The sequence below is a fragment of the Sceloporus occidentalis genome, unplaced genomic scaffold (assembly GCF_023333645.1).
Source record: "Sceloporus occidentalis isolate IW3139 unplaced genomic scaffold, rSceOcc1.0.p SCAF_86, whole genome shotgun sequence".
NCBI lineage: Eukaryota > Metazoa > Chordata > Lepidosauria > Squamata > Phrynosomatidae > Sceloporus > Sceloporus occidentalis.
In genome coordinates, this window is record NW_028317066.1 from 1,684,217 (window position 1) to 1,703,291 (window position 19,075).

The 19,075-nt window shown below is 41.3% G+C and overlaps 1 protein-coding gene across 1 annotated transcript in view; it reads left to right on the forward strand.

Annotated features, from left to right (window-relative positions):
* The window catches only part of LOC149284988 (uncharacterized), an 80,671-nt gene that overhangs the window by 24,247 nt on the left and 37,349 nt on the right, over positions 1-19,075 (forward strand). The window contains exon 2 of the mRNA XM_089495956.1: positions 4,245-5,281. Coding sequence (XP_089352082.1) covers positions 4,245-5,281 — 1,037 coding nt within the window. The remainder of the gene's footprint in view (positions 1-4,244; positions 5,282-19,075) is intronic.

The following is a 19,075-nucleotide window of genomic DNA, read 5'->3' on the forward strand; positions in this document are numbered from 1 at the left end:
AATAATAACAATAATGATACTCCACCACGTTCAGAGGAAGTATATTGCACTCTCGAACAGGCCTTACTGTCAGCAAGTTCCTCCTAATCTTTAGGTGGCATCTCTTTTCCTGTGGCTTGCATCCACTGTTCCTCTCCTTTTCTCTGGAATAGGAGAAAGCAAGCTTGATCCATCAAGGTGACATCTCTTCAAATATTTGAACAGGGCTATTATATCCACTCTTAACCTTCTCTTCTCCTGGATAAATATAGCCAGCTCCTAAGCCACTTCTCATAGGGCTTGATGGTTTTCAGTTCCTTCACCTTTTTGGTTGCCCTCCTTTGGATACTCTCCAGATTCTCAACATCCTTTTTGAATTGTGGTGCCAAGAACTAGACACAGGGTTATTTCAACTGAGGCCTGACCAAAGCAGAATAGAGTGGCACTATTACTTCTCTTGATCTAGACACTATACTTTTATTGATAAAGCCTAGGATCATATTGACCTTTTTAGCTGCCTCATGTTCAACTTGTGGTCTACTATGAGCCCTAAGCTACTTTCACACGTAGTTTAATTGTCATAACAATATCCTGTGTAATCTTGGAATTTGTAGTTTGGTGAGGCACTATTGCTCTCCACTTTCTAAGGATTCTAAATATCCCATTCTAAACTGCCAATTCTATGGAGATAAATGCTTTTCACCCCCAAATGCTCCTCAGCACATCCCTCAGTAGGGCGGTTTACAGACTGCCCCTTTGGGGTGGCCTGTACCTGCCCCTTTCATCAACGGATCGGGGCCTCAGCTGCCACAGCGGCAGCCCTGAGTCCCCAATCCACCGCTTTTCCACGCCGTGGCCTGGAAAAAGTGTCCTTGGGGCGTGGAAAGGAGAAAGGGGCCACTCTGCACCTTTCTCTTTTGTATCGCTGGCACAGCTCTCTAAAGGCTGCACCAGCGACACAAATGAACGAAGGAGCTCCAAAATGGAGTTCCTTCCTGCACCGTGGAAAGGGCGCCACAAGCGCCCTTTCATGACACCAGGACGTCACGTCCATGCCGCTCCGTTTGAATGCGGCGCAGTCGTGACATCCTAATGGGCATCACCATCTGCATGTAGAATGGGCGCCACCATTTTGTACGTACTGTGTGCGTACTAGGGTTGGGGGCGTCTGAAAAAGATGCCCCCGGGCAACCCTAGTACGTACACAGTACGTACTAGGGTGCCCTTCTGGAAAGGTCCTAAGTTTCCTGGCTTTTTTGGCCCTTCTTCCAGGCTTTTCAGGCTCAGGAGAGTCTTCTTGGGGAAAAGGCCTCCCTTGGCCCTACAATGGCTCAGAGAGAGCCCAATAGTGGCAAAATGGCCTCTGGTTCCCCAAAGGGATGCTGTGGGATACTGAGGAGAAAATAGTATTTCATTTCACCCCCAGACAATACAATGTTAGGTTGTCCTGAGATCCCCTGTGGGCCAGTGTGACCCCCCATCCCCAACATTAGGCCATCCCTGTCTTATAGATGCCTTAAGGCTGGCACTTGACCCTCACCAAAATTGGAGTCCAGGTCCCAGCCTCCTTGCTCTTGCTTTCCCAATGACTTATTTGTATATTGATTATCCTGCCTTTCTCAACAAATGGGACTCAGAATGTCCCTTTTGTGCATCACATGCTGTGGATATGTGTCTGTGATAGAGAGATGGAGGGAATGGGAAAAACAGAAAGGCAGGAAAGAGATGCTGAAGGTGAAAGCTGAAGCAGTGCGGATAGGCAAGAGGGAAGGTTGGAGAGTGGAGGGAGAAAGGGAAGGGGATCAGGTCTCTGGGAGCCAGGAAAGGAAAGCAGGAGCAAAGCCAGGATTGCCTAGCTCTGTGTTGTTGTTGTTGTTATTATTATTATTAACCTTTATTTATAAAGCGCTGTAAATTTACACAGCGCTGTACATACAATCTTTTTAATTGGACGGTTCCCTGCCCTCTGTCTTACAATCTAAAAAGACATGACACAGAAGGAGAAGGGAGTGGTGGTGGCTAAGGGGCCTGTCTACTAAGATAATACATATAAAATACATAGCAATACCGGAAATGATTCAATAAAACAGACAAGAAAAGAACATCAAATAGCAAGTGACAATTATGCAATGCCTGGGAACGCTTCTCTGAACAGGATGGTCTTCAGCTCCGTTTTGAAGCTGGTTAATGAAGTGATGGCTCTTGCTCGCGGGGGAAGAAGGTTCCAGGAGTGAGGGGCAGCGAGTGAGAAGGGGTGAATCCTAGATGGGGCAGAGGAAATCCTGGGCTGGGACAGCAGGCTTGACTACCAGAACGGAGGGCCCTAGTGGGAAGGTGAGGGGAAATAAGGTGAGGTATGTGGACAGGAAATGACCTCTGGGAAGGGTCAAGAGAGGGGCCTTGGGGATTGGGAGGCAGCCACCAACCTGACAGGTTTTAAGAACTGAACTGGTGAGAACCGGCTCAGACCCTGGTTTTCAGACATATTAAGGGCTTCCATTTAGCAATTATGAACAATGTCTATGAAGAAAGGAAAGGCAACACAAAAATTCCTTTTTCTCTAATGTTTCTTTTTCCTACCTGAGCTTGCTTAGGGTCTTTTACCTGAAATGCTGGAGTTTGGGGAAGACACCTGCAAGTGCTATGCTTTTAGGGGAATTAGATACTTAGCTCAAAGGGGAGATATAGTTTGATTGAGGCGACAGTGACCTCAGGATCCAGCAAAGCTATAGCAGGTCTGCAATCACACAGAACTCCAAAGGCATTTGAAAGGCAAAATGAACACACATGCACAGAGAGAATTAGGTAACAAAGGTGGGAGTGGTGAATAAATGTAAGCCTTTGCTAATGGTAATATGTTGCCTGGATGGATCTCAATCCCAGTTGCTGAGAATCCGGAATGGGGAGAGAAGTCAGTAGCTCCCATGGCAAGTGGGGTTGGAGAGTGTATTGAGGTGCTTAGCCATGTAAACCGAGAGAGGACCCTATCGCATGGGATAAAAAAAGCCAGCTTAACTTTTCTGAATTGAATTCTCATTCGGGCTGCATCCGGTTCCTATCATATGTGAATCTCCGCTGAATCCACCAGCCAAATCCATCCTGGATTCAGCCCGAATCCCCACAGCACTTCAGCGGCCATTTTTTTAGTGTTGGAAGCTTCCACTTAAAAAAGAGGGGGGATGCCTGAGCATGCCTCGGACCCAGGCTACTTCTGGGATGGATTTGGCCAATAGATTTGGCAGTGATTTACATAAGATTGGACCCGGACATAGCCCGAATTAAAATTCTGTTTGGGAAAGGTACCCTGGCTTTCTTACCCCATGCAATAGGGAGCAGAGTGTCTGCCTGCAACTGGACTGAGGCTGAAGAACAGCCACTAGGAGCAGATATTTATGCTGTAATTGTTGCTTAGTGGCAGAAACTGAGGGTACGAAAGGTTTAAATTGCTTTAGAATGTTTCCTGGGTGAGGAAAGAATGGTCTGAAACCAAATTTAATGCAATGAGGGCTTGGTTTAAGCTCTCCCCATTTACTGTGACTTCCTTCACTCTGTCCATCACTTCTTCTCTTAAATTAATGAGGAGAATTAAATTAAATTAAAATTATATTCTGGCCTCAAAAAGAAGAGCCCTCCCTCCGCCCCAACTGTCATCATCAGACCTGGGAGGGAGTGAAAAAGACAGGCCCAATTTCCATCAGGCCTAACTGTGAATTTTACTGTAACTCACATCGCTCTGTTTTATTTTACTGTATTGTATTTATTTTTGTATTTTATTTTATTCTCTTTATTTTTATTGTTGTAACCCACCTGGATTCCTTGTGATTGGGCAGGCTATAAATAAATCATCAGCATCATTATTATTATTGGTGCAAGTACCTCAGACAAAAGGGATTAGCACACTGATTCTCAGAGCCTTTTTCTGACTATTTCCTTCCAGTCCCATTCCTTAGCCATAATCCCTTCAACCTCTACAGACATAAATGGATCATGCAGCTAAATCTACTCATTTTCTCAAGGCAGGTTCTCCTACAATCTCTTCTTTGCTACCTCCTTTGAGTAGGGATCCATACCTGCAAAAATGCTAAATTCAGGGCACCCACTCCAACTTTATTAATTTTATATCAAATAGGGAAGGGTTAACAGGTGGCTAAATCTTGGGGTAACACATTCCTCTCTTGATTCAGAGAGTCAGTCTTGTCTGTCATTGTTCTTTTTTTTTCTTCAGAAGAACATGTCAGTCTTGAGAGAGTCCATACATGTGAGAGGCCACATAAATGCCAGCACTGTGGGAAATGTTTTCCTTCAAAGTCAGACCTTGTGAGACATCAGAGAGTCCACACAGGAGAGAAGCCATACAAATGCCAGCGTTGTGGGAAAGGTTTTTCTCAGACATCAAGCCTCCTGATTCATCTGAGAATCCACACAGGAGAGAAGCCATTCAAATGCCAGCATTGTAGGAAAGGTTTCTCTCAGAAGTCAAACCTCCTGATACATCAGAGAGTCCACACAGGAGAGAAGCCATTCAAATGCCAGCATTGTAGGAAAGGTTTTTCTCAGCAGGCACACCTAGTGACACATCAGAGAGTCCACACAGGAGAGAAGCCACACAAATGCCAGCATTGTGGGAAATGTTTTCCTCAGAAATCAAGCCTAGTGACACATCAGAGAGTCCACACAGGAGAGAAGCCACACAAATGCCAGCATTGTGGGAAATGTTTTCCTCAGAAATCAAGCCTAGTGACACATCAGAGAGTCCACACAGGAGAGAAGCCATACAAATGCCAGCATTGTGGGAAATGTTTTTCTTCGAAGTCAGACCTAGTGATACATCAGAGAGGCCACACAGGAGAGAAGCCATTCAAATGCCAGCATTGTGGGAAATATTTCTCTCAGAAGTCAAGCCTAGTGACACATCAGAGAGTCCACACAGGAGAGAAGCCATACAAATGCCAGCATTGTGGGAAAGGTTTTCCTTTAAAGTCAAACCTAGTGATACATCAGAGAGTCCACACAGGAGAGAAGCCATTCAAATGCCAGCATTGTGGGAAATATTTCTCTCAGAAGTCAAGCCTAGTGACACATCAGAGAGTCCACACAGGAGAGAAGCCATACAAATGCCAGCATTGTGGGAAAGGTTTTCCTTTAAAGTCAAACCTAGTGATACATCAGAGAGTCCACACAGGAGAGAAGCCATACAAATGCCAGCATTGTGGGAAAGGTTTCTCTCAGAAGTCAGACCTAGTGAAACATCAGAGAGTCCACACAGGAGAGAAGCCATTCAAATGCCAGCATTGTGGGAAATGTTTCTCTTCGAAGTCAAACTTAGTGATACATCAGAGAGTCCATGCAGGAGAGAAACCACATAAATGCCAGCAGTGAACTAACACTGTTTTTGTTAAGAAGTATTACAAGAAAAATATTTTCAATGCATTGGTGATAAGAGAAAGCCCTTGTGATTTTGTTTTTAAGGGTTGTCTGTTCATAAAGTTATTGATTTTTGTATGTTGTTGTGTTGGGTTGGGTTGTTGTTGTAGTTGTTTTTATTTTTTTTATAGAATTCTAGAATAAGAATGGACCACAAGACCCATGCAGTCCAACCCCCGACACACAGGATGACAAAGCATGGATTTATAGGATTCTGGCTTTGTATGGCACCACAAGTGAATGTGTGCATGATTTGAGGCCTCTTGACATGTAATATATTAGAATGAATGTCCCTAATGTTAGAATAAATGTTACATACAAAGTGTTTGAACCCAGATCTGGTCTCTTATGTGTCTGATTAAAGGTTTTATAGTCCAATTCTGTATTTACTCACCACTCTAGATGTAAAGAAGAACACCTAGATCGGTGACAGGTGTGTGATCTCTCATTTCACCTTCTGGAGCTTCTGCACTGATTCCTGAAAGCGGAAAGAGAACTAACCAAGCAGTGGGGACACACTTCCTTTGTTAACCCAATACAATTCCACTATAAGAGACAGGCTTTGGAGTTCTGGGCCACTGCTAACCGCAAGGTTTGGTTTAAAATATGGGGGCTGGGTCATCTCCTGCAGCCTCTGGTTCCGTTGGAGGCAGGGCCTCTTCTCCAGCATCACCTGGAACAACGGACCAGAACAATGGACAACAACAGATGGATGTGGCATGTGTGTTTGCGCATATACATATATGGATATATGTGTATATATATGTGTGTGTGGAGGCATCTCTATCTAAGTGTACTCAGACTTTTACTTTTAAGAGCCTACACACACACACACACACGACACACACACATAAAGGGAATGTTTAAAGTCTATAAATCTTGCATACAATACCCATAGATACATCTCTACATACCCATAGATACCTGTCTGAACGTGTGCGCACACGTGTGTGTGTGTGTGTGTGTGTGTGTAAATCAGGCCCTGATTCGCTGGCATCCCTGTCCCTCCCACCATCCTTGGCAATTTTGAGTTCTGGCAGCCATTTTGTGCTTCTTGTGACTGTGGGGAATAATGTTCCAGAACCTTCTCTGAGCCTCAGTTGAACAGAGGCTTCTCTTTCTCTTCTGAGGCTCCAGAGCGAGAAGGAGGCCAGGCTCCTTGGGCCAAAAGGAAGGAAGTGTGTCTTTTGTGTCTCTTTTCTGAGAGGGTTTCCTTATTACACAGCTCTGCTCCTTCTGGGGAACATGGGTTTTAAAGGGATCGGAAATGGGGAGGATAGTTTTCATACAAGCCTTATTACTATTCTTCACAAACATCGGTCTTTGGCTTCTAAGAGGAGGATTGACCCCCCAAAAAGGCCAAAAGTGGCTCCTTTGGGAGGTTTTAAAAGTCTCCCCAGTTTCCTTATTAATAGATTTTCATGCAAGAAGGAAGGAGACAGACCAGAATAAATCATTTTACTAAGAATGAAACAAACAAACAAACATAGAAACAGACAAGAACAACAAAAATAATGATTAGAGACTAAAACAAAAGACTTATTTTTTTAAAGGAAAACCATTATTAGGAGGGTAAAAACAAGACATTTGAGAGAAAAAAGGAGAGAAGCCATACAAATGCCAGCATTGTGGGAAATGCTTTTCTACGAAGTCATATCTATTGACACATAATGCAGTCCACACAGGAGAGAAGCCACACAAATCCCAGTACTGAACTAATATTATTTTTGTCAATAAGGAATACAAAAATTATATTTTCAATCCAGTGGTGCTAAGAAAAGGCCCTTGTGATTTTGCTTATACAGTTTGTCTGTCCATATGATTGTTTATGTTTTAAGGTTGTATTTTGTTAAGTTTAGGTTTTCACTGCTGATAGTATATGTAGATAATTACTTTGTGTTGTAAATTTGGCTGTGGATTGTGGGTCATGGTATAAGTTAGGTAGATGGGAGACTGGGATTTGTTGCAGCTGGTTAGAATAGTTTTGGGAATGGTAGGTTTTTGGAAATTGTGGGGTGTTGGCTGAAGAAAGTTGGGGGCAGGTATTAACAGAAAGGGTTAGTTTGTGGTAATGGCAAAGGGGCCTTGTTACCTGTGGAGCATAGACTGTGGGAGTTGGAGGTGGGGCTATATTTGGAGGAGGGTGATATTTAAGGTTTGGGGGTTTTAAAATATTGTTTGGATTGGAGTGAGCAGTTCTGGCTTAAACACTGAATTTCTATGTGTTCTCAATAAAGTTCTTTGCTGTTTCAACACACTGGACTCTTTCATGCACAGAAGTTCTGAATTTGCCCAAAACTGACCCTTTCTTCTCTCCTCAGTCCTCAGCCATAAGAACAGCAGAGGCAAACACACACACACAGAGACAAATATACAGGATACACAGAGAGAGCTTTATTTCTAAACTAGAGCCTTCCTTTCCTGCCTTTCCCTCCTGAGTCCAGCTCTTCATCTTGGGCTCCATTGGGGTTTCCTTAAAGGAAGAAATGAGGGAAGGAAGGTGAGGCCGCTGAACCCCCGGCACATACCTTCCTTTCCTGCAAAGGCTTCCAGCAGAATAAACAGCAGTATCAGCAGCAGCAGCATCTAGGCCCTGGCAATCCCTGCGCATGCTGTCTTCTTTGGGGGCATCTACGTATGCACTGTCTCAGCCCCTGAAGCCATTGCTGGCATCATAGTATGTTCTGGGGGAAGGAGGGAAGTGGGGAGAGCCCTGGTTCATTCAGAGGAATGGCTGGAGAGTCTTCTGGGGGGCCTTTGGGGGCTTATAGAAAGAAAGGAAGCCCCTCTTCTCCCCCCAAAGTAAGGCAGAGGTCCTGCCAGGCCTCCTGTCCCTCTTTCCTTCCCTGCCTCCTCCTCGGGGGATTCCTTGGGTCCCAGGAACTTGGGGGGTTATTATGAGAAGAGAGGGCAGGGGGGACCCTTGGAAAGAGGCATGGTCATGGAGGGGAGGGGGATCCAAAGGTAACGTAATGTAATAAAGTTTATTCGGTCATTGACCAGCAAAATCCAAAGGTAAAAAGGGCTTGGAGGAGCCCCTTCCCTCCTGGAAAGTGGGGCAGAGAAGAGACCCTCCCTTCTGATGCCTCATTTGGAGAAGAGTATTGTGCCAAATAGAAAGTATCACACAGGATAGGGTTCAATAGGATTGGAAACAACATTTTTCGGGGGGGGGGGTCTTCTGGAGTCCTAGGGGGAGGGGGATCTGAGGGGGAGGGAAGGGCCAAAATCTAGGCCAAAGCCAAGCGGAGGGAGACGGAAGGACCTCAAAACTCTGGTAATCCCCTGGAAACCTGGGAACTAGGCTTAGAGGCCCACAGGATCTGGATTGGGCAACCTCCCTCACATACTTACCTTTTCCTTCACAACAACCCTGCAGAGGAGGACCAACAGAGAGAACCACAGCCACAGAAATAATGTCCCCCCATCCTGGTTCTGGGAGCATACTGAAATGGTCTTGGACCCCCTTGAAGGGATGTAATAATAATAATAATAATAATAATAATAATAATTTATATTCTGCCTTTTCTCAAATGGATCAAAGCATATTACAGTAATAAAATAACATACAATTTAAGAAATACTATTACAAACCCCAACTCCCAAAACTCCTCATAGTTATAAAAACATTAAAAAGCTATTAAACTGCAATAAAATTTAAAACATTCCAAACACAATACAATAAAAAAGGTTTTTCAGGCAAGAAATGGGTCATTTTCTGAAGGTGAGAGGGGAGGGCAGGAACGATAGATAACAATTTCCATCACACTAACGATGGCAAAGGTAAGGGTCATGGGGAGGGAGAGGCAAGTGAATAGATCTAATCTAGTCTGAAAAGAGATCCATCTTAATAGCCTTCTTAAAGACTTCCAAGGTGTTAATAGGACGGATCTCATCCGGCAGGTTGTTCCAGATTGAACCAACACCTTGTATCTTGCCCGGAAATTGATGGGCAGCCAATGGAGAGATTTAAGAACCGGTCTAATGTGGGCAGTTCTAGAAGTGGCCGTAACCAACCTGTCTGCCATATTCTGTACCAACTGAAGTTTCCAAAATTGTCACAAGGGTAGCCCCATGTAGAGTGCGTTACAGAAGTCGAGCCGAGAGGTGACCAGCACATGTGCAACTGTTTCAAGGTCTCCCTGCTCCCCGCCCCATGTCTCCGGATGATCTCACCTAACAGCTTCATGTAAATGTTGAATAGCATTGGGGACAGAATCACGCCTTCAGGGATGCTTAACTTGAGCTCCTTCTTGGACAAACAGCTGTCCTGAAGTGACAGATGTAGGTCTAGAGCCACTGGAAAGCAGTGCCCCCAATTCCCAACTCTCCCAGGCGTTCCAGAAGGATACCGTGGTCAATGGTATTGAAGACCGCTGAGAGGTCCAAGAGCAGCAGCAGGTCCCACTTCCGCTTTTCAAAGAGCTTTTGACGCCCAGATGGAGATCATCGACTAAGGCGACCATGGCTGTCTCAATTCCACAACCTGCCTTAAATCCAGTTTGAAATGGATCTAGAAAATCTGTTTCTTCCAAGTAGTGATTGGAGAAACCCATGTTTTTCTTCTCGTTCATTGAGAACTTGAAGAGAATTTCTTTAAAAAATATTCGTTCCACAAGTCCCCCTTCCAAAAGGTGATTTCTTCTCTCCCTTCCAGCAGCTAGCAAAATATTTTTCACAGATTTCTCGAATGACAATAAAAGACAACTCGAATAATTATGCTAATTACTTTGCATTACAAACTCAATTGCCATGTGTGATGGCTCCTTGGGAGCAATGCCCTGTGTGGGGCCCTTACTCTCAGGGAGTCCCTTAAAAGAACTATCTTTCCGCTGCCACCACTCAGTGAATTGTCAATGAACTATATTTCCCAAGCACACACTGAGACTTGCTTGGGAGAGAGATCTAGTTTCCTTTCTTGCTAACCCAGAGCAATCAGTAGCCGAGTCAAGGCACGTGTATAGGAGCAAAGAGATAGCAGATGCTTTTAAAAGAAAGAGTTTATTTTAAAGAAATAATATAGAATAGGAAGGTATCACTCATGCCAGGCCTCCTTGCCTTGCAGGTCAGAAAACACAGTTACAAAGATATTCATTTCAGGCAAGCTATTAGATAAACATAACCAAAAAGACCTAGACGTACTGACTAACACTGTTCCTGAGCTACTCACACAATGATGGGATTTGTAGTCCTTGTGGAGTTCTTGGAATCAGGGAGCTGGCTCCTTGCCAACTCTACCTGCATTCCTGAGCCTGTGTCCCCCAGACTCCAAGAGACATCATCTGGTTCCCCCTCAGGAGAGGATCAAGGGAGAGACAAAGGAGCGCATGGCCTCAAAGGGCCTTTTAAAGATTTCCCATAGAAAGTTCTTGAATCTCGCGGTCCTACTCTCTGATTGGTCAGGTAGACCTTACATCAGCTATGATGCCACAGCTCATTAGCATGTGATGTCATATCTCATTAGCATGTTCCTCCTCCCAGATTAACCCCTTATGGTTCAGAAGAAGTTCCCAGATGACTGGAGGACCAGTCATCACACCATGTCAAAAGGAAGTTTGGCAGATGTTTAAAGAACATTCCTATGCTTAAAAAAACCTGAAGGCACACACACAAAAGGGGGAAAAAAGCCCAGTCTCAATAAATAAACTGTGATTGAAGCCCCAACAAGAAATAGTAGAGTTGAGGGGACCTAGGAGTTGGAGTTGAGAGCAAGTGACTTGCCCAAGGTCAGCCAGTGAATTTCTATGGTGAACTGGGAGAAGGAAGATCTACTGAACTTTTCCCCTTCCCCACTGCCATTCCCTTCTCCTTTTGTCTCCTTCATGAATGAATGCTGATGGTTCTGGCCTTTGGTTTTGTTTCATTTCAAGAAAGCCTCTTTAAATAATAAAGTTACATTTTATTTATTTATTTATTTATTCTATGATTGGTTTGCTTTTGGGCAAGGATGGTTCAGAATGTCCCTGAGGCTGAGACAATATGACTTACCCAGGGACACCTCTGCATTTACCTGGCTGAGCTGTGATTAGCACTCTAATAATAATAATAATAATAATAATAATAATAATAATAATAATTTATGCCCAGCTCTTCAGCCAAAGGGCTATCAGAGCAGCTTACAAATCGTTCGACATTTCCCTGCCCTCAGGCTTCCAATCTAAAGAGACAAGAGACAAAAGGAGAAGGGAATGGCAGTGGGGAAGGGGAAAAGTTCAGTAGATCTTCATTCTCCCAGTTCACCATAGAAATTCACTGGCTGACCTTGGGCAAGTCACATGCTCTCAGCTTCAACTCCAACTCTGCACCTCTCCCATGGTGATGCTAAGGTCATGCAATAATAATAATAATAATAGGCAAGAAGAGTGCAGAATATCCATGAATGAGAGAGTGTGACTTACCCAATGTCACCCTGTGGATTTACATGGCTGAGCTGGGATCAGGACTCTAGCCTCCCAGTTCAACCATAGAAATTCACTGGCTGACCTTGGGCAAGTCACATGCTCTCAGCTTCAACTCCAACTCCTGGGTATTCCATCATGGTAGAAGGGGGGGGGGGGTTGGATGACCTCTTGGAATCCCTTCGAATGCAAGGTTTTATCCATCATGGCATATATTCCTGCCATTGCACCCCACCCTGCCCCTTCTTCTCTTTTGTGATGGTCACACTCTCTCAGCCTCAGAAGCAGGGCATGACTAACTCTGCACTTCTCCCATGGTGATGCTAAGGTCATGCAATAATAATAATAATAATAATAATTGGCAAGGAGAGTGCACATTCTCTCAGCCTCAGAGGCAAGGCATGACAAACCTCTCTCCAGCTCTCTCAAGGTGATGCTAAGGCAAACCTACTTTTATTTTGCATTTTATATACTTTATATTTTGCATTTGGCAAAGGGAGTTCAAAATATCCACGAATAAGAGTGTGTGATGCATCCAAAAAGAGCATGGCATAAAGGGCAGAATGTCTTATCTACCACCAACACACAAAATGCCTCCCCTTTTGTTCTCTTTTGTTTTTCAAAGTAAAGCTGTGAGTGAGCAAAGATGGGGGGGAATCACCCTAAGAAAGGAAATAGCCTCTGGTAAAACCCAGGATGAATGGTAGCTTTTCTTATGCAAAATACCCAAATCCTGTAGGTCGAATTTGGCAGCTGAAAGTTTCTCCTCTTCTCTTCATTTGGAAATGATTAAAAATCAAAATTCTTACTCATGATCGAGAAGTGATCAGAATTTCTTCTCTATAAAATGCTTTTGAAATTTTCGAATTAGACATATTTCTACTAATTTTCGAATTTTGGAGAATATTCTTTACATCCCTACTTCCAAGACTGCTTTAAGTTGAATGGCAACTGCCCTCTCGATTACCTTGCCTAAGAATGGTAAGAGCCAAACTGGCCTGTAATTGTTTCTGTCCAGGGGGTCAAGGGGAGGCTTTTTTAGAAGTGGTTTAACCACCGCCTCTTTGAAGCAAGATGGAAAACAGCCTTCCCTGAAAGATGCATTAGTTATGTTTTTAGCAGCATCTTGATGGTATCTCCCCCTGGACGGCCAGCCAAGATGGGCAAGGATCGAGAGAGCAAGTCGTCTTTTTCATACTCCGAAGGAGCTTCTCCACATCCTCTGAACTAACTGACTCAAATTGATAGAGAAGAACAGTATAGGCGGAGGCTCTGGATACCTCTCCTGTCGCCTCTGTCATAAGGCCATCATCCAAATCGGCTCTTATCTGAGAGATTATTAAAAGCATCACAGCAGGATTTTGTAGGTTCCAATAAAGAGTTCTAATAAAGGGGGGCATTGAGTCAAGTCCCTTTCCACCCTGAATAGCTCTGATGGACATGACTTTGCAGACGCAAGAGATGCAGAGCAGAAGGACTTCTTAGCTGCATTTTATCAGGTATTAGTCAATATTTCTGCCAGCGGCATTCTAGCCGTTGTCCTGCACTCTTCATTATTTTGAGATCATAAGTATTCTTAAGTATAAAAAAAATAAAACAAAATTTAAAAAATAAACGCCTAATGCTTTCAACAGTATCCTCTTATATCTACGCAGATAACTTTAACGCTTATCAGTTATCTCTGTAATCTTAAGTCCCTCGTCTATTTACTCGCTTGACCAGTAACTGCGTAGTATTTTCTCTAGTTCCTTTCACAAGTTTGTTTTTCCAAATAAGCCTGCACCGGATACCAATCCTCCCTGGATTTATCTAGTGAACCAGATCTGATCAGACAAGTAAGTTTATCATTCTCCATTCAATCGTAAGGTTTCTCTTCCCAATCTGAAATCCCCGGTATCTCTGCCTCTTTCCATCTTCTCGCGTATAACAGTCTGGCAGCAGAGATCCAATAAAACAAAATCCTTCCAAATTCATTTTCCATTTCTTTACTAAGTATTCCAAGTAGGACTATCTTAGGATGTTTTAGTGTTTTTATTTGAAGGATCTCTGACATAGTTGCCTGTATTTCCCCCAGAATTGTGTGGCCTTCCAGCATTTCCACCAGATGTGTCTCATGGACCCTCTTCCTTCCCCACATTTCCAGCGTCTGTCGCTTGTGTCCTTATACATATGGGCCAGTCTGATGGGGGTCAGGTACCACCTGAACGGCATCTTAAAATATTGTTCCTTCAGATCCATAGGGAGCCTATGTTTGAGCCTTTGGGGCCAATTTTCCTCCCATTCCTCTAGTAAAATGTTTTCCCTGCAGTCCTTTACCAAAGAGTCTTTAACAGTCTCTGATTTTGTGTCTAATTTAAGTAGTTCTTTATATAACCTGGAAACAATTTTATCTCCATTTCCCAGTAATATCTTTTCTGATTCTGTTTCTGACTCTAACCCAGATAGGCCTTCTGTCTTCTTCTCTAATCTTAACTTTTCAGAAGGTTGTCTATAAATATGCCGCTGGTACCTGAGACCTTGTGATACCCATCATTCAGGGGATTTCATAATAAGGTCACCTAATTCCTCTTCTCTTAGTAATTCCTTATACGTTACCCATCTTCCTTTCGTAACCTCTTCTCTTTGATAAAACGCCTCATTGGTAGAGACCCATAATGGGATCTTCCTATTAATATGGTTTTTACGTTTCTGCCAGACCCTAAACAATGTTCTTCTGACAAAGTGGTTCAAAAATTCTTTGTTGGCTTTCACCTTGTTGTAAAACATATATGCATGCCACCCAAAGCAATTATCCACTCCTTCCGATTGTAAAAGTTTTCTGTTTCTTAGAGTAATCCATTCCTTAAGCCATTGTAGACTAGCTGCATAAAAGTAGCTTTGTAAAGATGGTAAACCCAAACCTCCTCTTTGCGTGTTATCATCTATTAGAGATTTAAATCTGATTCTAGGTTTTTTCCCTGCCCAGATGAATTTTTTCAGGTCCTTCTGCCGTTCTAAAAATGGTTTGTCATTAAGAAGGATAGTATAGTCTGAAATGAAAATAGTAATTTAGGCGGTACGTTCGTTTTAACTGCCCTGATCCTTCCCAAGAGGGATAGGTTGAGTTTAGGCCATCTATTGGGATCTTGGTTGATATCAACCCATATTTTCTTGTAGTTGTTTTTAAAGAGCTCTCGGTTTTTAGAGGTAAACTCAACACCTAGATATTTGACCTTTTTTCTACTTTAAAGCCAGTCTCCTCTTGTAGATTTTCCTGATCGTTCTTTTGTTAAATTCTTTTTTTTATTATTTTTTAAATTTTATTTCCATAAACAAATACATCTCTACATTCTATTACATTCTATTACCTTTTTTACACATAATTTTATATACCCCTCAGTGCCCCGCTAGTTCCCCGGAGCCATTTCCATCCTTATATTCCATCCAAAATTTCAGCTCGTCTTCTGGTGGTAATCTTCCATCTTCTTTTCTCAACACTTTCTCGACAAATTCTTTCCAAATCCCCCCAAAGTCATTTCTTTTCCATAATCCTTTCTTTACTTTCAGTTTACATGTCCATTTATCATTAATAGCTAATCTCCATACCTCTTTGTACCAATCCTCCACTTCTACATCCATTTTCTTTTCCCAACACCTTGCTATTATTAATCTCGCTGCTGTAAGCAAATTTGTTACCAAACCTTTTTCTTCTTTTTTCCATTTCTCTGAGTTATATAATGATAACAAAACTATATTCGGTCTTCTATCTATTTTTATATTCATAACATTTTCTATTTCTAATAGCACTTTTTCTCAAAACCTTTGTACATATTTACATTGCCACCACATTATATGCATATATTGACCCTACTTCTTGACAGCCTCTCCAACAGTTTTTCGAACTATTCTTATTAATATTATGTAGTCTCACTGGAGTCAGGTACCATTTCCAAATCAACTTATAATTTTCTTTTATCCGAACCGATAATTTTTTCAAGTGTCTTTGTTCCCAAATTCCATTCCATTCCTTTTATTTTACATCCTAATTCTTCTTCCCATAATCCCTGTAAAGTATTTCCTTTTATTTTTCCTCCTTTATTCTCCATCAACATTTTGTAAATTTTACTAGTAATTCCTTTTACATTCTCATTTTCTTCCATTTCTCTTCCTTTCTGAACTATTTGTTCAAATTGCATATACCTTTTCTTTTCTACATTCCTTTTCCTCCAATTTTTAATCCATTGTTCTATTTGTATATAGTGAAACCATGAAACTTTTATTCCCAAAAGTTTTTCTTTTATGTTTCCTTTCTCTATTCTTACATCTATCCAATCTTCTATTCTATCTATTTTCCTTTCCTTTAGCTCTTTATCTAACAATCCTTTCAAATTCTTTGGAAATTCCTTTTCCATTATTATTGGTGTTATTATTGACTCTTCACTCATTAATTCTTTTTTATGTTTATACCATATTTCTATTATATTTTTCATAAGTGGGTTTCCAATCATTTTTATTTATTTCTTTATAAAGTCCTTAAAAAAGATATTCCATATTCTCATATCTACTTCCTCTGTATCTACTTCTAACCATTCTAAATCTATCCCACCCACCATGCCTTCTATCACGTATCTCAATTGATTAGCCTCGTAATATCCTCTTATATTGGGAAGGCCTAACCTCCCTCTCTTTGTGTTTTATACCAAAATTGTTTGTTTAATCTTGTTCTTTTCCCTCCATTACAGAATGTATTTATTAGCTGTTGCCATTTATTCAGTTCAGTTTCCGACACTTTTAATGGTATCATTCTAAATAAAAAAATTAATTTTGGCAATATTTTCATCTTAATTAATGCAATTCTTCCAAACCAGGATAACTGGATTTTTTAATATTCTTCCAATTTTTTCTACACTCCTTTCCTTAACACTACCAAATTTTTATCTTCCATTTCCTTTAAATCTTTCGTTATATTTATTCCTAAATATTTTATATTGCTTCTTAATCTTATCTCTAAACTTTTTTGTTTTAGAAGCTCAAATTCCTCTTTTTTTATAATTAAATATCATCATTTCTGATTTATTCCAATTAATCTGTAACCCTGTCATTTCTCCAAATATCTTTAAATGCTCTTTTATTTTTCCCAATCTATCCACTAAATTTTTAATAGTTCATAGAGTGTCATCAGCAAATAAACTAATTTTATGTTTCTGTTTAAATCCTATCCCTTCTAAACTATCATCATTTCTTATAACATTTGCTAATAACTCTATGACCACTGCAAATAAGATTGGTGATAGTGGGCATCCTTGCCTTGTACTTCTTGTCACTCTTATTTCGCTTGTTATCCCATCATTTACCATTACTTTTACTGAATTATCAAGATAGAATTGATCTATTAATTCTCTTATTCTGTCCTCTATTCCAAATGTTTTCATAATTATTTTTAATGTTGGCCATTCCACACAATCAAATGCTTTAAATATGTCTAATGCCAAAATCCCTGCCTTTATTTTTTTTCTCCCCTGTTACATGTATTTTATTCAAGATTCTACCTACTAAATTGGACATTTGTGTTCCTTTTACAAATCCACATTGGTCCTTTCCTATATATTTATACATATATTTATTCAATCTATTTGCTATTATTGCTGATAGAATCTTTGCATCTTGATTTATTAATGATATAGGTCTATATGACCCTGGGTCAGTTAAGTCTTTATCTGCCTTTGGTATTAAGATTACTAATGACTGGTGCCATGATGCTGGTATCTTCTCCCCATTCATTATTCCATTATATAATTCTAACAGTTTTGGGATTAACATCTTTTCAAACACTTTATAATATTCTGGTCCCAATCCATCCATCCCGGGAGCTTTCCCATTTTTCAATTTCTTTATTACCTCCACTATCTCTGCCTTCTCAATGGGTTGTTCCAGTAACTCTTTATCTTCTTCTTCTAATTTCTGCCCCCAGTTTTCCTCCACATATTTCTCTATTTTGTCCAAATAATATTCTCCTGCCTGGTATAATTCCTTATAAAATTCTTCAAATTTTTTTAATTTTTCTTTCATCAGTCTACATATTTTACCAGATTTATCTGTAACCGTATTTATCATACTTTCCATTTTCTTCTTCTGTGTGGACCTCGTCCAGGATGGAGTTGGCTTCAAGAAACTTAATACAGCGAGGATAAACGACCCGTTCTAGGACCTTAGAAAGAAAAGGAAGAAGAGAAATTGGACGATAGCTAGACAAAGAAGAGGGGTCGAGAGAGGGTTTCTTCAGAATTGGGGAAACGAGAGTTTGAAGTCAGAAGGGAAGGAACCCATAGAGAGAGATTAAAGATATAGAGGAGCAAGGGCAGAAGAGAAGAGGCTATAGAGATTAGGAGACGGGAGGGAATAGGATCAAGAGAACAGGTAGTAGGTTTGGAAGAATTTAGCAGCGTAGAGAGTTCATCCAGAGAAACAGAGGGAAACACAGAGAGTTTATTAGTAGAAGGTACCTGGAGGTTAGTGTTAGGGGGCAAGTCGGGAGGAACTATTTCAGATCGAATAGTAGTGACTTTTGTGATGAAGTAGTTGGCGAAGTCAGTGGGGGAAAATGATGAGAAGACAGGGGGAGAGGAAGGTTTGAGTAGTGTATTGAAGCAGGAGAACAAACGCTGCGGACGCCTCTCATTAGCGCAGATCAGCGATTTAAAATAGTTCTGTTTTGCCATAGACAGAGCGCGTGAAAAAGATAAATGGATGAATTTATAATGAATGAAATCGGCCGGTTCCCTAGACTTTTTCCAAAGACGTTCGGCTGCTCGAGAGCAGGACCGGAGGAACCTGATAGTGGGAGTGAGCCAGGGCTGAGGCCTAGTCATAGGGGAAGACACACGTACAGATACAGGAGCAAAGCTGTCGAGAGTTGAAGAAAGAGTGGAATTAAATAAAGACATTGCTGAATCAGCAGAGTCCCAAGATCAAGAGAAGAGAGAGATGAATTCAAAGTCTGACTGAGATGGTCAGAGTTAACAGACTGAAGGTCGCGGAAATGGCACTGGAGAGTACGATAAGGAGGTGGGATATAAGATATTAGAGGATTTTGTTAAAATTAGTGCCTGTAAAGTGAATTATAAAAAATCAGCGATCATTACCAAAAATATGAATCCTGAGGAAAGAATCCGTTTACAAAGCACTCAGGCATTGAAATCAAAAATCATGTAAAGTATTTAGGTGCAGTAATGTCAAATAAAACAAATGAGCTATTTGAAAATAATTATGTGAATTATGGAAAATGATAAAAGGAG